Here is a 21,671-nt window from a genome sequence, read left to right on the forward strand (position 1 = left end):
TGACATAGTCATACACACGGAAGCATACCTTACAGACAATGTCCCAGACACTGCAATCACTATCCCTGGGTATGTCCTGTCCCAGCGGCAGGACAGACCCAGCAGAGGTGGCGGGACAGTGGTCTACAGTAGGGAGGGAGTTGCCCTGAGAATCCTCAACATCGACTCCGGACCTCATGAAGTCTCATGGCTTCAGGTCAAACATGGGCAAGGTAACCTCCTACTGATTACCACCTACCGCCCTCTCTCAGCTGATGAGTCAGTATTCCTCCATGTTGAACACCACTTGGAGGAAGCAGTGAGGGTGGCAAGGGCACAAAATGTACTCTGGGTGGGGGACTTCAATGTCCATCACCAAGAGTGGCTCAGTAGCACCACTACTGACCGAGCTGGCCGAGTCCTAAAGGACATAGCTGCTAGACTGGGTCTGCAGCAGGTGGTGAGAGAACCAACAAGAGGGAAAAACATACTTGACCTTGTTCTCACCAAACTGCCTGCCACAGATGCTTCTGTCCATGACTGTATTGGTAGGAGTGACCACTGCACATTCCTTGTAGAGACGAAGTCCCGCCTTCACATTGAGGATATCGTCCATCATGTTGTGTGGCACTATCACTGTGCTAAATGGGATAGATTTCGAACAGATTTAGCAAATGCAAAACTGGGCATCCATGAGGTGCTGTGGGCCATCATCTGCAGCAGAATTGTACTCAACCACAATCTGTAATCTCATGGCCCGGCATAACCCCCCACTCTACCATTACCATCAAGCCAGGAGACCAACCCTGGTTCAATGAAGAGTGCAGGAGGGCATGCCAGGAGCAGCACCAGGCATACCTCAAAATGAGGTGTCAACCTGGTGAAGCTACAACCCAGGACTACTTGCACGCCAAACTGCATAAGCAGCATGCAATAGACAGAGCTAAGCGATCCCATAACCAACGGATCAGATCTAAGCTCTGTAGTCTTGCCACATCCAGCCGTGAATGGTGGTGGACAATTAAACAACTAACTGGAGGAGGTGGCTCCACAAATATCCCCATCCTCAATGATGGGGAAGCCCAGCACATCAGTGCGAAAGATAAGGCAGAAGCATTTGCAACAATCTTCAGCCAGAAGTGCCGAGTTGATGATCCATCTCGGCCCCCTCCTGAAGTCCCCAGCATTACAGATGTCAGACTTCAGCCAATTCGATTCACTCCGCGTGATATCGAGAAACGACTGAAGGCACTGGATGCTACAAAGGCTATGGGTCCTGACAATATTCCGGCAATAGTACTGAAGACCTGTGCTCCAGAACTTGCCGCACCCCTAGCCAAGTTGTTCCAGTATAGCTACAACACTGGCATCTACCCGGCATTGTGGAAAATTGCCCAGGTATGTCCTGTACACAAAAAGCAGGACAAGTCCAACCCGGCCAATTACCGCCCCATCAGTCTACTGTCAATCATCAACAAAGTGATGGAAGGTGTCATCAAAAGTGCCATCAAGCAGCACTTGCTTAGCAATAACCTGCTCAGTGATGCCCAGTTTGGGTTCCGCCAGGGCCACTCAGCACCTGACCTCATTACAGCCTTGGTTCAAACATGGACAAAAGAGCTGAACTCAAGAGGTGAGGTGAGAGTGACTGCCCTTGACATCAAGGCAGCATTTGACCGAGTATGGCATCAAGGAGCCCTAGCAAAACTGGAGTCAATGGAAATCAGGGGGAAAACACTCTGCTGGTTAGAGTCATACCTAACGCAAAAGAAGACGGTGGTTGTTGGAAGTCAATCATCTGAGCTCCAGGATATCACTGCAGGAGTTCCTCAGTGTAGTGTCCTAGGCCCAACCATCTTCAGCTACTTCATCAATGACCTTCCTTCAATCATAAGGTCAGAAGTGTGGATGTTCGTTAATGATTGCACAAAGTTCAGCACCATTCGCGACTCCTCAGATACTGAAGCAGTCCATGTAGAAATGCAGCAAGACCTGGACAATATCGAGGCTTGGGCTCATAAGTGGCAAGTAACATTTGCGCCACACAAGTTCCAGGCAATAACCATCTCCAACAAGAGAGAATCTAACCATTTCCCTTTGACATTCAATGGCATTACCATCGCTGAACCCCCCACTATCAACATCCTAGGGGTTACCATTGACCAGAAACTGAACTGGAGTAGCCATATAAATACTGTGGCTACAAGATCAGGTCAGAAGCTAGGAATCCTGTGGTGAGTAACTCACCTCCTGACTCCCCAAAGTCTGTCCACCATCTACAAGGCAAAAGTCAGGAGTGTGATGGAATACTCTCCACTTGCCTGGATGGGTGCAGCTCCAACAACACTCAAGAAGCTTGTCACCATCCAGGACAAAGCAGCCTGCTTGATTGGCATCCCATCTACAAAAATTCACTCCCTCCACCACCGACGCACAGTGGCAGCAATGTGTACCATCTACAAGATGCACTGCAGCAACACACCAAGGCTCCTTAGAAAGTACCTTCCAAACCCGTGACCTCTACCACCTCGAAGGACAAGAGCAGCAGGTGCATGAGAACATCACCACCTGCAAGTTCCCGTCCAAGTCACACACCATCCTAACTTGGAACTATATCGCCGTTCCTTCACTGTTGCTGGGTCAAAATCCTGGAACTCCCTTCCTAACGGCACTGTGGGTGTACCTACCTCACATGGATTGCAGCGGTTCAAGAAGGCAGCACACCACCACATTCTCAAGGGCAATTAAGGATGGGCAGGATCCCAAAAGACACATTGTACAGCGAGCTCGCCACTGGTATCAGACCCACCGGCCGTCCATGTCTCCATTATAAAGACGTCTGCAAACGCGACATGAAATCGTGTGACATTGATCACAAGTCGTGGGAGTCAGTTGCCAGCATTCGCCAGAGCTGGCGGGCAGCCATAAAGACAGGGCTAAATTGTGGCGAGTCGAAGAGACTTAGTAGTTGGCAGGAAAAAAGACAGAGGCGCAAGGGGAGAGCCAACTGTGCAACAGCCCCAACAAACAAATTTCTCTGCAGCACCTGTGGAAGAGCCTGTCACTCCAGAATTGGCCTTTATAGCCACTCCAGGCGCTGCTTCACAAACCACTGACCACCTCCAGGCGCGTATCCATTGTCTCTCGAGATAAGGAGGCCCAAAAGAAAGAATAAATGCTGGCATAGCCAGTGATGCCCACTTCCCATGAATGAATTTTTAAAAATTCCCTATCATCTCTCACCTGTCTGTTACAGTGGTAAGTATGGGGTGGCACAGTGGCGCAGTGGTTAGCACCGCAGCCTCACAGCTCCAGCGACCCGGGTTCAATTCTGGGTACTGTCTGCGTGTAGTTTGCAAGTTCTCCCTGTGTCTGTGTGGGTTTCCTCCGGGTGCTCTGGGTTTCCTCCCACAAGCCAAAGACTTGCAGGTTGATAGGTAAATTGGCCATTAGCAATTGCTCCTAGTATAGGGAGGTGGTAGGGAAATATAGGGAAGGTGGGGATGTGGTAGGATAATGGAATTAGTGTAGGATTAGTCAAAATGGGTGGTTGTTGATCAGCACAGACTCGAAGGGCCTGTTTCAGTGCTGTATCTCTAAAAAAAAAATTCACAGGATATTATACCGCACCAAATTATTTGCTCTAATTGTGTTTTTATCTCCAGGTAGAAAATTAGAAATATGACAGTGAATCAGGAATATATAAAAAATAATCCTGTATGCCCTGGTACATGTTGAAGACTGTGTTGCTTAAATTTCATACTTTATTTGGTCTGAAATATTTGTTTTTCTCATGATACTATCTTGCTTGACGTATCTCATTCAAATTTCATCAAAATTTTAAATCTCCTGTGATTTAGTGTTTTCAGTTAAACGTCTACGTTGAAGTTAAGCTGTGGTCTAAGAAAACACTCTAACCCAGAGTATATGTTTTGTGTTTTGTTTAATCAGCTTATAAAACATTGGCAGAAAATATTGAGAAGAAGATTTCTACCTCTGGTGATTCATTCTACATCCGAGTCAATGTAACATTTGATAAGGAAAGTGGAGCCCTGGGAGGATTTTCTATCCAATGTAATGAAATCCTGCACATCACTGACACCGTGCACAAAGGCAGTAGTGAGTGGAAAGCATTCAGAGTGAATCCCAACACAATGGTTGACATGGATGGTGGTACTATTCCAAATTACTACAGGTAAGCATGTAACATTGACAATAATCTCAGTTCTGAAAACCCAGTCTTTGTGATTTGGACCACGGTGAATGTGTTTTATTTAGAGCATTACAACACTTGTGGCAAAATGAAGAAATGCTGAAGATCATTTTTATTCACATCATGTATGTACATTGTGGTGTCTTACCAATTGGTTGCGGGGAGATATACCCTACTCCCTCCCCACTCTGCACATAGCAATAGAGCTGAGGCAGGATCTCAGTGTAGGAAAATCAAGTCTGTGCTCCTGCACACTGTGACACTGAGCATTAGTGCTGTATAGTGTTGCCAGCATTTGGATGATTTAACATGTTTTGCTGCAAGTAAAATTTCTTTTGTCCTTAGACCATCTCCGATATGTGTTCGTGGTGGGTATGGTTCTGTGCAGGAATGGCCAAAGCAGAACATTTTCCGTTATATTTCTTTTTGAGAATTGCTGAAAATAGAGACATGTTGTCGAAGCTTATCATCTTGCACTCATCAGGACAACATGCAAGAATAACCAATGTAAGGGAAAACAACAACTTATACTGCATGAGAAGAGAGTGCTGATTGGTTGGCAAGTGAACTCTGATTGGTAAAAGCGTTGCCATGGAGAATGCACCAGTTTACGGTGACTGACAGTTAACTGCCAAGCTTTGTTTGAAATTTAGACCAGGCAACTTGACTCTCATTGGTCAAGGCATTGCCCTGAGGAATGAACCAGCAAATGGCTGTCACTTAATTTGTTCAGCTGAAATGGGCACAATGTGTGTACATGTTCTTTCTGCCTGCAAAGAACAGGGCCCTGTGTATTAATATATGTAGCTTCCAGTACACACAAATGCACCACACTGCGAGCCCTACTGACAATCTTAAATTGGTTGTCAGCGTAATTCTTAGTACACTGCGTATTATTTCGCAAATGTTGCCCAATCGCGGAATCACATCTAATGATGTAATGTTGGACACTGTGTTTTGAGTTTTGCAACCACAGGCTGGTTGGGTACAGCCTGTACCTTGCCCGTTGCGAACAGCTGAAGGGACATAGTTAAGAAATCTGTTAAGGGGCTCTTTACCAGGGTCTACTGCAAACTTACCTTCACTGGTCAATACACGAATTACAGTTCCATACGCTATAAGATTGGCCTTATCAGCAACCTCGTAAATAAGGCCCAAGCCATTTGCTCACCATGCAAGCTTGATGCTGAAATAGGGCAAATCCAAGACATCCTGCGTGACAATGGCTACCCTGATGAGATCATTTCTCGTTGTATTTCACGCAAACTTACGAACGGGCCTAAGGCCGTCATTTTCGGCCCGGAAAAGTGCCCAGTCTATCTCCAATTACGCTGGAAGGGTAATGTATCCCAAAAATTTGAACAACAGGTGAAGCTAGCTGTTTCACGCTGCTACTATGCAGTCGCAACACGTGTGGTGTTCACCACTAACAGGATGCTGCCGTCAAGCCAAAAAGACATCCTGCCTATCACACAAATGATTAATGTGATATACGAATTTCAATGCCAGTGTGATGCTAGGTATATAGGCTGTACATCCCAAAGACTGGCAGATCATATCAAACAACATCTCCCTTCCGCTGTTCGCAATGGGCAAGGTACAGGCCGTACCCAACCAGCCCGTGTTTGCAAAACTCAAAACACAGTGTCCAACAATAGATGTGATTCCGCAATTGAACATCATTTGCTAAACAATCCACAGTGTACTAAGAATTACGCTGACAACCAATTTAAGTTTGTCAGTAGGGCTCACAGTGCAGCACATCTGTTCGTACTGGAAGCTACATATATTAATACACAGCGCCCTGTTCTTTGCAGACAGAAAGAACATGTACACACATTGCGTCTGTTTCAGCCAAACAAAATAAGTGACAGCCATTTGCTGGCTCATTCCTCAGGGCAATGCCTTAACCAATCAGAGTCAAGCTGCCTGGTTTAAATTTCAAACAAAGCTTGGCAGTTAACTGTCAGTTACTGTAAACTGGTGCATTCTCCATGGCAATGCCTCTACCAATCAGAGTTCACTTGCCAACCAATCAGCTCTCTCCTTTCATGCAGTATAAGTTGTTGTTTTCCCTTACATTGGTTATTCTTGCGTATTGTCCTGATGAGTGCAAGGTGATAAACTTCGACAATATGTCTCTATTTTGAGCAATTCTCAAGTTCTGTGCTATCCAATGACTATATTTATTTTTATTCAATTTTTTGCCAAGTAATTATTTTCCCTTTGTTCAGTGCATTTGCAACCCATAAGAGAACTGATGGCTAATTTTGTAATAGTCTATTAAAAGGTGCATAACTCAGTTTGCCTCACATACTAATTCTTCCTATTCTGTGGATAAGATTGGGGACTTAGTCTGTGAGGACTGGTGCTGTGAATCTGTATCTCATTATTCTGGAATAGTGCTTAATGTCTGTTTGCCTTGACGCACAGTTTCTGAATTTACTGATGAGATTATGCCATATACTGCATGACCCGGAGTCATTTAAAGCTTAGATGTTACCTAGTCCACAAGACATCCAAATGTTTCTGCACTCTAGCACCCAATTACATTGGTGAGGCAGTGGTGTAGTGGTAGTGTCACTGGACTAGTAATCCACAAGCCTAGGCTTATGCTCTGGGACATAGGTTTCAATCCTACCATGGCAGGTGGTGAAATTTGAATTAAGTTAATAAATCTGGAATTAAAATGCTCGTCTCATGGTGACCATGAAACCATTTTCGATTGTTGTAAAAACCCATCTGGTTCATTAATGTCCTTTAGGGAAGGAAATCTGCCATCCTTACCTGGCCTGACCTACATGTGACTCCAGATCCACAGCAATGTAATTGACTCTTAACTGCCCTCTGAAATGGCCCAGCAAGCCACTCAGTTTCTCAAGGGCAATTAGGGATGGGAAATAAATGCTGGCCTAGCCAGTGACGCCCGCAAACCTTGAATGAATAAAAAAAACATTGGTCTGGTGGCAAAGCTATATTAAATAAAGCTTGCCCAATGGTTCAGTTGGTAAAACCAAAATGTAAGCAAACCATACAAACTGGAAGATTCCATGTTTAATTATTACTCTATACTGAATTAACAAGTTTCTTCCAGGTGGTATTTGCAGTACTACAATTGGGTTTATTAATTTAGTTACTGAAGTCAATATGTTGTAGAAAAACTAGAATGACTTTAATTGGGCTACATAAGTTTAAAAATGATGCCCTCCCATCTAGACGATCTTTGAAGTATTGGTTACCCCAATGCTGTTGGGAACCACACAGACTGAAAAGTCCCAGGTTGAAACCCTGATTTATGCTGAGTTAGCTAATTTCAGTCACGAGCACTGCAATTGGCCTCAGCTAAGGCGGGGGGAAATTGTTCTGGATTCCTGGTTCTGAAGAAACTATTTATCGATGTTCTGTCAGCTAAAAATGTACATGTGAGTGTCTTGTTTCTGTTTAGGGCTCAGCAGCTGTTGATTGGGATGATTCAGAACATGACTCGACAGATTCCATCAATTAAAAAGGTGAAATGTAATACTAATCAAACATATTTTAAAAGGGCTCTCACAGATACAGTGGTGAAATTTTATCAGCAAAGAAAGTAAGATAGATTAGAAACCCATTAATAATTCATACAACAAAAGAACAGTTCCTGTTTTTCTGATGCAGTTTTGTTGTCTTTTATGTTCTTTATACTGAGACCCAGCTCCATAATCTGTGTCCAGTGTATGTATTGGATGGTGCTGCTGGTGTTACAGTGCTCAATTTCAGCAGAGCAGTCCACAGTTTAATTTCAAAGTGTGCTACTTCACACAATGCATGTGCACACTAATAATTCTTTTATGGTATTTCGTATATGGTCGGTAAAACAGATGGACAGGGGAGATGTGATGTGGAATATGTGATTGAATCAACCTGCTCCTAAGTTAAGTCTATTTTAAAATAACTACGATGCATGTGTCTCATATTTCATCCAACATCCAAACGCATGCATGACAAGCCATGGGTCTCAGTATAAAAAGCATATTGATATTATTAACTAGGAAAATTATACTGCACTGCACCACTGGAGCTGAAAAATTAGAAGTTGAGGTTGGGAGAAGCTGTGTTAGTGACTGAGGAGCAGTGTTTGTCTCATATCTCTTGGTGGCATACATCTTCCATACATATGTACATGTATATAACATTGTGCAGTGTAAGTGAGGCAGATTCCTCTTAATAGATACCTTACTGACTTTAATAGATACCTTACTGGCTTAACTGTTTACTTTAAGTAATTTCATCCATTTAAAGTGTCCATTAATTCATCACATGAACCATTTAACTCATTGAAAATGTAGATAAATTACTTGCTGTGTTTCAGGTCAGGCATCATGCCTCCTGTTTCCTCATACTCTGTGCTTACTTTTCCAGCGAGATCGCAAAACATCTTCTTCAAGTCAAAATAAACTTGTGCGAATAGTCAGCACTGATAAAAGTCAGAGAAATCCACTCTGGTTATCATTTGATTGTGGCACCATCAATCCCGACAAAGAACAAGGTAAGAATTGTGTGTCACAGACTGAAGTGGATCTGTTATGACAACAGTTGTGACCATTTAATTTATTATGCCTTTAAGTGATCATCATTCAAATGGTGATTTGACATTGCAGTAAAAGTCTTCTAATATAAAGATGTCTAAAATGAAGTTTGCCATTTCTATTTGAAATCCCTAGCCTTTTGCAGTAGAGTCCAACCAGCCATAAATGTGCACTCTTTCCTCTGAGGTTGCAATTCATTCTGTAAAGAACCCGATGTCCAGGAACCCATGCCATGGACGTGGTATTTTGGGTTCCTAAGATGTTAATTGATGCTGCCTCATATCACGAGCACTGGCTGGGTACCAGACCAAGCACTTAATACCACTCATTCGCTTTATTATTCCTCTTTTGCATTTGAATCCAAAAAGTACACATTACAATTATTGCTTCTATTTCTAATGTTGTAATGTAATTTATTCCAGATGACCAGCCTGCTGGGAATTGCTTTACTTTAATGCCGTACTCACTGGTCAGGCCCTGCCATCCACCATCTCTGCGACCAGTGATAATAGCACCCACGCGAATTGGAAAAATTGTGCTTGAGAAGCTGAAAGACTTAGCAGAGTATGAAAAGTGTAAATCTGGTAAGGTGTCTTCAGAGTCACAAATATATTACATTTTGCTGAAGAAAAGGAACAGAACTGATGATTTATTTTACATTTCAGTGAAGAGTTCTTTGAGACAAAGGCATTTACATTTAGGCTTTGCTTTTATTTCCACCAATGTTGAAAATTAATGGAGAAGACTTTAGACCTGATTTGGGCTTTACCTAATCTGAAAGTGCATGGTCCAAACAATGGGTGGAAAAAGTATTTTGTTCCACTGGCATTCTACATCTTGATAAGCACAGAGTTTTACAGTAAACCTAAATGTGTATGCATGAGTACTCAATCTGAAAGAAACTGTATATCACACCTATACATCCCAAGACAACACGCAAGATTTGCTTATTTGCTTATAAAATGTAGATATACATAGTAGAGACTCCTTTAATTAGTAAATGTCATTTATTTGCTCATAATATTCCATATATACTGAATTAGAACTTGTATTTTTTTAGAGTGCTTGAATAATACAGAATATGCTGAGAAAGACAAAAAAGGGGATATTTTGGGTGTGAAAGAAGTACAGAACTTACTTCGCTCCTGTTACACAAGAACAGCAGTAGAGACTGTAGTTGCTAAGGTAATATTGATGCTTTCAAGCATTCTCTTGTAACTAATTTGGGTTTTGGTTTCCTTTCATTGGTCTTTTTATATTTCTTGCTCTCCTAATGTCGTCTTTCTAATTAGATCCCTTTTCTATCTGTGGTTCCTCTCCATCTACTTCATCATCAGTAGATGCGGAAGAGTGCTTCTGCAAAATACAATTAGCACTGCCAACTTTTATTCTTCCCACTGCCCTCATGTTTCCCATTACTCTCAAGTTTTTCATCTAGTGAGTTAGTCAAATAATTTGCAAAGCTTACTGTATTATGGAAGATAAATATGAGCATCCCAAGAAGATGAGATTGAACTTGTGAGCTTCTAAATCAGGTCAATGCTCAAACACAGAAAGTACCAAAGTTTGTTTAGTTACATACAGGGTAAGTAATACCCATTTGTCCCATCAAGCCCCCAGCTTCGATAGACAATATGCACACCAGTCAACATGAACTCCACCCCACCCATTTATTCTTCTGAGGAGAAAAATGCATCTTAATCTGCTTAATTTTATTTAACTCCAAGCCAGCACCCCAGAAGGTGAAAAGGCAAAGGAAGGTTTACTGGATAATTAATAGGAGGGGAGAACTTATCTGATGTTTCCCTTCCTAGCCTTCTGACACTGATAACAATTAAAGCATTCCACTACTGAGATTAACTAGCTCGAGAATAACCAAGAATAAAAACTGAGACCTTCCTGATTCAGATGGCTCAGTAAAACATTAGGCACTGAGCTAATGAAGAAAGCATTGTGACGCATTTCTAATTTCATTTTTGTTCACATAATCTTTCTTTACAATTTGTGATTTATTTTGGCCTTTTTTTGCACCTCCCTTGACCCTTTCTCTCCTGAAGATAGTTTCTCTTCCTTTTTGGGATACAGTTTCATAGGTATTGGACACCACCCCAGTACCTCAACCAAATGGATGATTTTCAATTGTGAGCCTTGGCAGTGAATGTCGACAGGGTATTTGACCTTGACAGTATTACAGCCAAGCTTCTGACTGATATCAACAAATGCATATTTCCAGCTGGAGTCACTGGATAGTGTTCAGGAATGGAAACATTGACCAAATTTATTACCCTGAGCCAGGAGAATTGAGGCCAATTGCAATGTTCCCACAACTGCCTCCAATGAGATCAGTTAACTGAATTCAGACCAGAGATTTTAACTGGGATCTTCAAGTTAGTACAGCTTTGTGACTTGCTGCCTTAACTAGTTGAGCTGTTGGGAGTGTCGTCCTAAATTCTAATCACATTTGTTGTTGGGCTGGCTGTGATTTGTTTTCAATCTGAAACAACAGTTTTTACATAAATCAGAATTAAGCATATTCTACATAATTCCATTGGTACATTTCCATTGCTGCAAAAGTTGAGTGTATGAAAAAACTGAAAATAAATTGTTTTTGGTTTCAATGATATTTAATTACAGAATGTCCACTGCCTACTGGAACTTGGTCTGGACTGTGTGAGGCGGTTACATAAGGTGGAGATCTATCCCATTGTCATTATCATCCGTCTCTGTGAAAAAAACGTTAAGAAAATTAAGTAAGTCAAACTGTATTATCATAGAATGGTTACAGCACAGAAGGAGGCCATTCAGCCTGTCATGTCCATGCCAGCTCTCTGCAAGAGCAGCTCAGCTAGTCCCACTCTTCGCCCCCCCACCCCCACTTTTCCCCATAGCCCTGCAAATTTTTTTCTCTTCAGATAATTATCGGATTCTCTTTCCAAAGCAATGATTTAATCTGTCTCCACCGCCCTCTCAGGCACTGCATTCCAGATCCTAACCACTCACTGCATAAAAAAGTTTTTCCTCATGTTGCCTTTGGTTTTTTTGCCAATCACCTTAAATCAATGTCCTCTAGTTCTTGACCCTTCTGCCAATTGGAACAGTTTTTATTGCACAGATTAATGGGAAAACTAAGTTAATTTTCCAGTCCTGTTACAAATTTTATTTCTGTTTTGCATTGATCTCAATTTGCAAATGTATTTGCCTTCCAAGTGTTAGCTTATTGAGTGCACATTGTATAAGTGCCTGAATTGCAACAATGATTGCACGTTTATGTTCAGGTTTCTCGAAATGACTTTTTCAAAGTTGGCAACAAACTGAATATAAACAAACCGGCCTTCAGGCTGTTGGGGACAGTAACATGACCAAAACAGGTGATTTCAGCCTGGCCTTAAAAATGCAAAGTGGGTTGTCTTCAGACATGGAAGTAGTCATATTCACTGGGAAAAGTAGCAGCTTCAGTAGTCACGGTCTCTGACTTTACAACAACAATGCACACACAAGTTTGTTCGTATACTGTTACATTAAAGAGAACCAAACTGATTTAGGAACTGCCCCAAATTTTAAAGGAATGTTTTCTATCGCAATACCTGCTTCAGTAAGCAGTTCTTTAATATAAATGCAGCATTAAGAAATTCCAATTATGGTCATACAAACTGTATGTAACTATGAGGTGTCAACCTGGTGAAGCTATAACCCAGGACTACTTGCATGCCAAACTGCATAAGCAGCATGCAATAGACAGAGCTAAGCAATCCCATAACCAACAGATCAGATCTACGCTCTGCAGTCCTGCCACATGCAGTCGTGAATAGTGGTGGACAATTAACTAACTGGAGGAGGTGGCTCCACAAATATACCCATCCTCAATGATGGGGGAGCCCAGCACATCAGTGCGAAAGATAAGGCAGAAGCATTTGCAATAATCTTCAGCCAGAAGTGCCGAGTTGATGATCCATCTCGGCCCTCTCCTGAAGTCCCCAGCATTACAGATGCCAGACTTCAGCCAATTCGATTCACTCCGCATGATATCAGGAAATGACTGAAGGCACTGAATACTGCAAAGGCTATGGGTCCAGACAATATTCCAGCAGTAGTACTGAAGACCTGTACTCCAGAACCTGCCGCACCCCTAGCCAAGCTGTTCCAGTATAGCTGCAACACTGGCATCTACCCGGCATTGTGGAAAATTGCCCAGGTATGTCCTGTACACAAAAAGCAGGACAAGTCCAACCCGGCCAATTACCGCCCCATCAGTCTACTCGCAATCATCAATAAAGTGATGGAAGGTGTCATCAAAAGTGCCATCAAGCAGCACTTGCTTAGCAATAACCTGCTTAGTGACGCTCAGTTTGGGTTCCGACAGGGCCACTCAGCTCCTGACCTCATTACAGCCTTGGTTCAAACATGGACAAAAGAGCTGAAATCAAGAGGTGAGGTGAGAGTGACTGCCCTTGACATCAAGGCAGCATTTGACCGAGTCTGGCGTCAAGGAGCCCTAGCAAAACTGGAGTCAATGGGAATCAGGGGGAAAACACTCTGCTGGTTAGAGTCATACCTAACGCAAAGGAAGATGGTTGTGGTTGTTGGAGGTCAATCATCTGAGCTCCAGGATATCACTGCAGGAGTTCCTCAGTGTAGTGTCCTAGGCCCAACCATCTTCAGCTGCTTCATCAATGATCTTCCCTCAATTGTAAGGTCAGAAGTGGGGATGTTCGCTGATGATTGCACAATGTTCAGCACCATTCACGACTCCTCAAATACTGAAGCAGTCCATGTAGAAATGCAGCAAGACCTGGACAATATCGAGGCTTGGGCTAATAAGTGGCAAGTAACATTTGCGCCACACAAGTGCCAGGCAATGACCATCTCCAACAAGAGAGAATCTAACCATCTCCCTTTGACATTCAATGGCATTACCATCGCTGAATCCCCCACTATCAACATCCTAGGGGCTACCATTGACCAGAAACTGAACTGGAGTAGCCATATAAATACCGTGGCTACAAGATCAGGTCAGAGGCTAGGAATCCTGTGGCGAGTAACTCACCTCCTGACTCCCCAAAGCCTGTCCACCATCTACAAGGCACAAGTCAGGAGTGTGATGGAATACTCTCCACTTGCCTGGATGGGTGCAGCTCCAACAACACTCAAGAAGCTCGACACCATCCAGAACAAAGCAGCCCACTTGATTGGCACAGCCTGCACAAACATTCACTCCTTCCACCGATGCACAGTGGCAGCAGTGTGTACCATCTACAAGATGCACTGCAGCAACGCACCAAGACTCCTTTGACAGCACCTTCCAAACCCGCGACCTCTACCACCTCGAAGGACAAGAGCAGCAGATGCATGGGAACATCACCACCTGCAAGTTCCCCTCCAAGTCACACACCATCCTGACTTGGAACTATATCGCCGTTCCTTCACTGTCGCTGGGTCAAAATCCTGGAACTCACTTCCTAACAGCACTGTGGGTGTACCTACCTCACATGGACTGCAGCGGTTCAAGAAGGCAGCTCACCACCACCTTCTCAAGGGCAATTAGGGATGGGCAATAAATGCTGGCATAGCCAGTGACGCCCACTTCCCATGAATTAATTTTTTAAAAAGTATGGCAATTTATATTGCAGTAAAGTTTTTACCATATTCCATTCATTTACATTTGGCTCAATGCAAAATAGCGTATTTGGATGCAACCCACATATACAGAAGCTGCAAGGTATTTTCTCATTAGTGTTTGATTAATTCAAATTGCAGGAGGGCAATATCAGTGCACAGGTTCCCAGCTTCTGCACTGCTAAAGCTGGTTCTCTTCATGGGGAATGTTGGGTCTACAGTTTTGCTGCCAGGTTACGAAAGTCCGTTGAGCAGTGTAAATGGGAGAAGAGTGATCTCCTACAATCTTAACTGGGCAAGTACTGGTGTAAAAATACCTACATTCATACTTACTGAACATTTTTACATGTAATTAAATAACTCCTTTAACACCTCATTCATTAGGAGTCGGAGGAGGTAGGGGAGGTCCGAAATGAATACTTTGCTTCAGTATTCACTAGTGAGAGGGACCTGGTCGTTTGTGAGGACAGCGTGGAACAGGCTGATATGCTCGAACAGGTTGAGGTTAAGAGGGAGGATGTGCTGGAAATTTTGAATGATATGAGGACAGATAAGTCCCCGGGGCCAGACGGGATATACCCAAGGATATTACGGGAAGCGAGGGAAGAGATTGCTGCGCCTTTGGCGATGATCTTTGCATCTTCACTGTCCACTGGAGTAGTACCGGATGATTGGAGGGTGGCAAATGTTGTTCCCTTGTTCAAGAAAGGGAATAGGGATAACCCTGGGAATTATAGACCAGTCAGTCTTACGTCGGTAGTGGGCAAATTATTGCAGAGGATTCTGAGAGACAGGATTTATGATTATTTGGAAAAGCATGGTTTGATTAGAGACAGTCAGCATGGCTTTGTAAGGGGCAGGTCATGCCTCACAAGCCTTATTGAATTCTTTGAAGATGTGACAAAACACATTGATGAAGGAAGAGCAGTGGATGTGGTATATATGGATTTTAGCAAGGCGTTTGATAAGGTTCTATATGGTAGTCTCATTCAGAAAGTAAGGAGGCATGGGATTCAGGGAAAGGTGGCTGTCTGGATACAAAATTGGCTGGCCCATAGAAGTCAGAGGGTGGTAGTAGATGGAAAGTATTCAGCATGGAGCTTGGTGACCAGTGGTGTTCCACAAGGATCTGTTCTGGGACCTCTGCTCGTTGTGATTTTTATAAATGAGTAGAATGAGGAAGTGGAAAGTTGGGTTAGCAAGTTTGCCGATGACACGAAGGTTGCTGGAGTTGTGGATGGTGTGGAAGGCTGTTGTAGGTTGCAACAGGACATTGACAGGATGCAGAGCTGGGCTGAGAAGTGGCAGATGGAGTTCAACCTGGAAAAGTGTGAAGTGATTCATTTAGGAAGGTCGAATTTGAATGCGGAATACAGGCTTAAAGACAGGATTCTTGGGAGTGTGGAGGAACAGAGGGATCTTGGGGTCCATGTCCATAGATCGCTCAAAGTTGCCACCCAAGTTGATAGGGTTGTTAAGAAGGCGTATGGTGTGTTGGCTTCCATTAACAGGGGGATTGAGTTGAAGAGCCGAAAGGTTATGCTGCAGCTCTATAAGGCCCTGGTTCGACCACACTTGGAATATTGTGTTCAGTTCTGGTCGCCTCATTATAGGAAGGATGTGGAAGCTTTAGAGAGGGTGCAGAGGAGATTTTCCAGGATGCTGCCTGGACTGGAGGGCATGTCCTACGATGAAAGATTGAGGGAGCTAGGGCTTTTCTCATTGGAGTGAAGAAGGATGAGAGGTGACTTGATCGAGGAGTACAAGATGATGAGAGGCATAGATAGAGTGGATAGCCAGAGACTTTTTCCCAGGGTGGAAAGGGCTATCACCAGGGGGCATAATTTTAAGGTGATTGGAGGAAGGTTTCGGGGAGATGTCAGAGGTAGGTTCTTTACACAGAGAGTGGTGGGTGCGTGGAATGCGCTGCCAGCGGTGGTAGTAGAAGCAGATACATTAGGGGCATTTATGCGACTCTTGGATAGGTACATGGATGATAGTAGAATAAAGGGTAGGTAGTTAGTTTGATCTTAGAGTAGGTTAAAGGTTCGGCACAACATCGTGGGCCGAAGGGCCTGTACTGTGCTGTACTGTTCTATGTTCTATGTTCTATTAGCAATGTGCCATATCATACACATTGTCACCTTTACATATGCTAATAATTTATGAATCTATTAATTAATACATGGCCAGGATGTATCATTGAAATTTTATACATTATCAAGCCCATACTATAACTAAGAGACACATCCCCAAAAGTGACGTAGGAATTTTTTTTCATAAGAGAACCCTTGAACCGACAATATTTTTCTTTGTTTCAGTCAACAAGTCAATCAGTACCCAAGTGCGTCAGAGCACCCTTTGCTGAGAAGCATGTTTACATCACTGTTTAGGTCATTAAAAAGCTGTACTAAAACAGAGAGCTTTGTGAACTACTGGCTTTCCTGTAAGCTTGTTGGAAGTCATTGCCTAAGACAAATTGTGCCAACATCAAAATGCACTAGATTAAAAGTTGCTGGCAATTGCATACTTGAAAGGCTGAATGTCTTCCTTTAACCATTGTCATCTGTGGCACCGCAACTGTACAAAATGTATAAGTACTACAGCATGTGCGCAAGTTTCATTTCCTGTGACTATGTGCACAACAGATACTGCAACTTTGTGCAAGCAGAATTTTTGGGGGGTTTGTTTTATATGGCACTTAGAGCAGATGTGTGGATGGAATAGATATGATCTTTTATTCTTTATTTCTTCTTGCTTACTTGCAACCTTTCCTCTTGCATGCCAGTTTGCTAAATCCCTAAAGGTTCCTATTCATCATCTGCTTTAAATAATTTAACAGGGGTGGTGTAAATAATAACAGTAAAATTTGTATAGGCAAGCTTATTTGTATATGTGCAGTTTGCCAACTTTATGTTTTGACTATGCATGGTTTCATAGCTCAGAACCATCTCCAGTTGAGGGGGAAGCACCTGTCAGAATATTCTGAATGACATTGTAATTCCATGGTGCTAAATTAAGATTGTGACATTTATTGAATTTACTCTGCAACTAATTGAAATCACTCTTGGTCATTAGTTACAATGTTAGTTGGTCGAGTTCATTGATGATGGAGAGAGAGTTAGGAGAGGTTTCTGAAATCTAGGTCAAAAAGATGGGTTTTGGGATAGATTTTAAAGATGGAGAGAAATAGAGGGGCAAAGGGGGATAGGGAGTAAAGGACGGCTACCCGATCCCGACAGGACCTGACGATATGTGTCGGGTTCGGGTCGGGTCAGGTTGCACTTCCAGGTCCAGCATTCGAGCTTGGGTTGGGTCGGACACACTCTATCACAACCTCAAATAAGTGGCTCCACTGTTAACGTAATTTTTTGACTAGAAAGGTGGTTTTATTACAGTTATTTTAAGCTTGTGCAGATCAGCAACAAAGTGAAAATCTGAAGGTAGGTTAACTGATGGTCAGGTCGGGAAAAAAATTGAAGGACCCAGGCCGGATCGGGCTTGGGGTTGGATGTGGTTCTGTTGGGCTCGGGTTGGGTTTCGTTTGCAGACCCAAGCCAGCCTTTAATAGGGAGGCTTCCAGAGAGTAGAGTTAAAGCAGCTGGAGTCTGTACTACCAGTATAATAAAAGCAAAATATTGCAGATTCTGGAAATCTGAAATAAAAACAAAAAGTGCTGGAAATACTCAACAGGTCTGGCAGCATATGTGGAGAGAGAAGCAAAGTTAACGTTTCAAGTCTGTGACCTTTCATCAGAACTGGCAAAGGTTAGAAAAAAATTAGATTTTAAGCAAGTGAAGGGGAGGAGGGTGGGGAGAGAACAAAGGGGAAGGTGTTTGATAGGGTAGAGGGCAGGAGAGATTAAATAACAAAGCTGTCCTGGGACAAGGGCAAAGAGTGTGTTAATGCTTGTGGTGAAAGACAAAGCATTAGTCCAGTGAGAGTGTTAATAGCAGAATAATGAGCAGCTCTGACTACATGAAAAGCAGGCACATGGTTAAAAAAAATTTGAGAAAAGGCCAGTCATGCTCTGAGGTTATTGAACGCAATGTTCAGTCCACAAGGCTGTACAGTGCCAAATCAAAAGATCAGGTGCTGCTCCTCAGGCTTGCGTTGATGTTCACTGAACACTGGAGCAGGCCAAAGCCAGAAATATTGGCATGACAGCAGGGGGGAGTGTGCTATCCTACAGTGTTAAGGAGAGTGGGATTCATAAATGGCTAGCACTGGAGGACTGAAAGATGCAGGAGGAAATATTAGACTGGAGAAGGTTGCATAGAGAGGGCAAAATAGGGCAGTGGATAGATTTGAAGACAAGGGCTGGAATTTTACGCCCACCCCAAATAATGGGAAGGTGTCGTGGGGGTGGGGGGGCGGGGTGGGGAGCATAAAATGGAGCATGAGGCTCGGGGGCCCTCCCTGACTCACTCCCACTGCTACTTAACGGCCACTTAAGGGCCTCTGCTCGCTGCCACAGGGATTTTACCCTTGTCAAGCAGGCGGCCAGGCCCGAGAAAAACCGCCTGTTAAAAGCAGACGGCTCTCTGATGGCCTGCGGGGGGTGCTCATGAACGGGCACCCTGTGCCTGACGGAGGGCTGCCCCTGCTGCCCCAACCACCCCCAACCACCCCCAACAGCCAGCATGCCCCCTCTCCCCCCAATCAACCACCCTTGCCTCGCTGGGGCCCCATCAATCATGAAGTGTCTTTGGATCCTCTTTACATTAAAGGTGTTAGATCAATACATGCTTATCTTCCAAAGTGGCCTCCAGTGGCAGTATTATTCAGTGGATACTGTCCAAGGATACTGTCCACTGACCACCTCCAGGCGCTTACCCATTGTCTCTCGAGATAAGGAGGCCAAAGAACTGTCCAAGGGAGCTCTCTTTACTTAAGTCATCCCACCTTTGAAAGGTGTGAACACAAGATTCCACTGAGCAGATCTTTAACTGGAATTACCACAATGATTGTCTTGGGGGGGAAAACATTTTTGTTGGTGTAACTGAAGTTTTTGGATTTGATACACTTTCTACTTTTTCAAGATTCTGTGCACTTGTGGCAGAAGACACATTAATGTATTCTTGATTTGTTTAGAAAAATCTTGCAGAAATACGGAGTGACGGAGGATTTGCTTTTGGAGTGTTCTCGAAGGGAGGAGGCTTGCTTGGACACATTGCCATGCCTGTACAACAGTATTGCCGACGTCTGGAGTGATCTTGATTCACTTGTCACCTTGGTAAAAGCAGCAATAAAGGAAGAGCAAAAGAAAATTGTTTGGATTGAACAAGCACCACTCTAGTGTGCTTGTCTAAGGATCATGTGCAAGGAAAGCTGAGGAGTTTGATAATCAGTGGGTGAATTTTTCCCTCGCTTTTAATACATAGGGTGGGTGTCACAGGAAATTCCTATTGTTATGTTTTCAGACATTGAATCCTGTTAGGTTTTCATGCATAACTCTGGAAATGCAGTTTGTTGTGTTTTTATTATACGTAAAAGTCAATGGTCTATTGTACAATTTCAGATGTACTCCCCCCCCACCTCACCCAGTTAGCTTCATTTTAGCTTGATGAAATATAGAGAAGGGGAATACTCCTCTTACATATAGGCCAATAGTAAAACTTTCTACTTCTGCACTTGGGACGTACAGTGAATCCATGGGCACTGAATAAGAAACTTTTCCTTGAGCTCTTTGAAGTTAATAGCCTTCTTAACATAATTCAATATTTATATAAAAACAGGCAAATTATGGCGGTGGGAAAATTTCCAATGATTAAAGTTATAGCAAGATTTTTTTGCAAAAAGGTTGCGTAGGATCTTTTATTGCACACAAATATCTCCATTTTTCCCTACTATGTAAATAAAGTACTTTGTGATATCTTTCTGCATGCAAGAAAGATTATAGAAATGTATGTTGTAAATGTGATACATGTCGTAATGATAAACAAGTTGGCACCTGTCAATGCATGCATCTTTATTCAGTACCAGTGAGGTTATTATCTTACCATTTTTGATAGTAAAACAAGAGTGGCACCTTAGTATTTGTCTTCATAATATAACGTATTGCCAGATACCTATGATGCTGCCTGTTGATTAATTATTAACTGCAACTTTTTGTAATTATATATGTATAATATATATTTAAAATTAAAAGTGTTTGAAGATTTTCACGGTGAAAGCTGTAATGTTGAGTAACATGACTTTGCAGTTTTACACCATGTGAATTTGCTCTGAAAAGAGCAGTTGTTTCCTTGTAAAAGGAGTTCTTAGAAGAACTGGCAGGCCTTGATGTTTCAGGCAGCATAGTCTGCCTGTTGTCTGCAGAAATAACTAGAATGGGTGGAAACAGTGGGTTTATCTGTGGTGGAGAATGGGAATGTGGGCAGGATCTTACTGCTGATAGGGCATTACATGTTCTTGTTCTTGTTCTTACTGTTATTGGTCGGCTAAATGTGTTCCTCGATAGGTCGGTACATGCTATTTTTCTTGCTGATGATTGGTCAGCTATTGTGTCTCATGGTAAGTCGATACATATTATTGTTCTTGTTGGGGTATGTTGGTTGAAGAACAGGTGGTGATGTGTTTCTTAAGTAGGGGTAGCCAGATATCATTGATAAGTAGCCCACTGTCTTGGGGGATGGTGTGGTGTTGATAAATCTCCATAGCCTCGTTGATGCGTCTTGTATGTCAGTGTGTAATGGATGAGGTGAATTTGGAATTGGATAATTCGATGTGGTGGTTATTGAGTTGAGTGTGCTTGACAATAGCTGACTTGTCCCATTCACTGTGTTTGAAGCAGGCTTGGTGTTCCTTGAGTCTAGTGCATAGGCTGCGGCCTGTTTCTTCAATGTAGATGAGTCTGCAGTTGATTAGATTTTTTAGATTAGATTAGATTAGAGATACAGCACTGAAACAGGCCCTTCGGCCCACCGAGTCTGTGCCGAACATCAACCACCCATTTATATAAAAGCAAAATACTGCGGATGCTGGAAATCTGAAACAAAAACAAGGAATGCTGGATTCACTCAGCAGGTCTGGCAGCATCTGTGGAAAGAGAAGCAGAGTTAACGTTTCGGGTCAGTGACCCTTCTTCGGAACTCCCCGAAGAAGGGTCACTGACCCGAAACGTTAACTCTGCTTCTCTTTCCACAGATGCTGCCAGACCTGCTGAGTGAATCCAGCATTTCTTGTTTTTGAACCACCCATTTATACTCATCCTACACTAATCCCATATTCCTACCAAACATCCCCACCTGTCCCGATATATTTTACCTACCACCTACCTATACTAGTGACAATTTATA

The 21,671-nt window shown here is 43.0% G+C and overlaps 1 protein-coding gene across 7 annotated transcripts in view; it reads left to right on the forward strand.

The window, feature by feature from the left end:
- Positions 1–21,409, forward strand: part of card14 (caspase recruitment domain family, member 14) — an 83,063-nt gene extending 61,654 nt beyond the window's left edge. For 6 of the 7 annotated variants that reach the window (XM_068058242.1, XM_068058244.1, XM_068058241.1 and 3 more), the window contains 7 exons: positions 3,931–4,174; positions 7,638–7,701; positions 8,591–8,717; positions 9,180–9,341; positions 9,818–9,942; positions 11,392–11,507; positions 19,465–21,408. In XM_068058242.1, the coding sequence (XP_067914343.1) occupies positions 3,931–4,174; positions 7,638–7,701; positions 8,591–8,717; positions 9,180–9,341; positions 9,818–9,942; positions 11,392–11,507; positions 19,465–19,669 (1,043 nt within the window). In that variant the 3' untranslated portion in view covers positions 19,670–21,408. Of the gene's footprint in view, positions 1–3,930; positions 4,175–7,637; positions 7,702–8,590; positions 8,718–9,179; positions 9,342–9,817; positions 9,943–11,391; positions 11,508–19,464 lie in introns of all 7 variants that reach the window. The other variant, XM_068058245.1, reaches the window with a different exon arrangement.
- The last annotated feature ends 262 nt before the right edge of the window (positions 21,410–21,671 follow it).

This window comes from Heterodontus francisci, chromosome 26, assembly GCF_036365525.1.
Source record: "Heterodontus francisci isolate sHetFra1 chromosome 26, sHetFra1.hap1, whole genome shotgun sequence".
Classification (NCBI taxonomy): Eukaryota; Metazoa; Chordata; class Chondrichthyes; order Heterodontiformes; family Heterodontidae; genus Heterodontus; species Heterodontus francisci.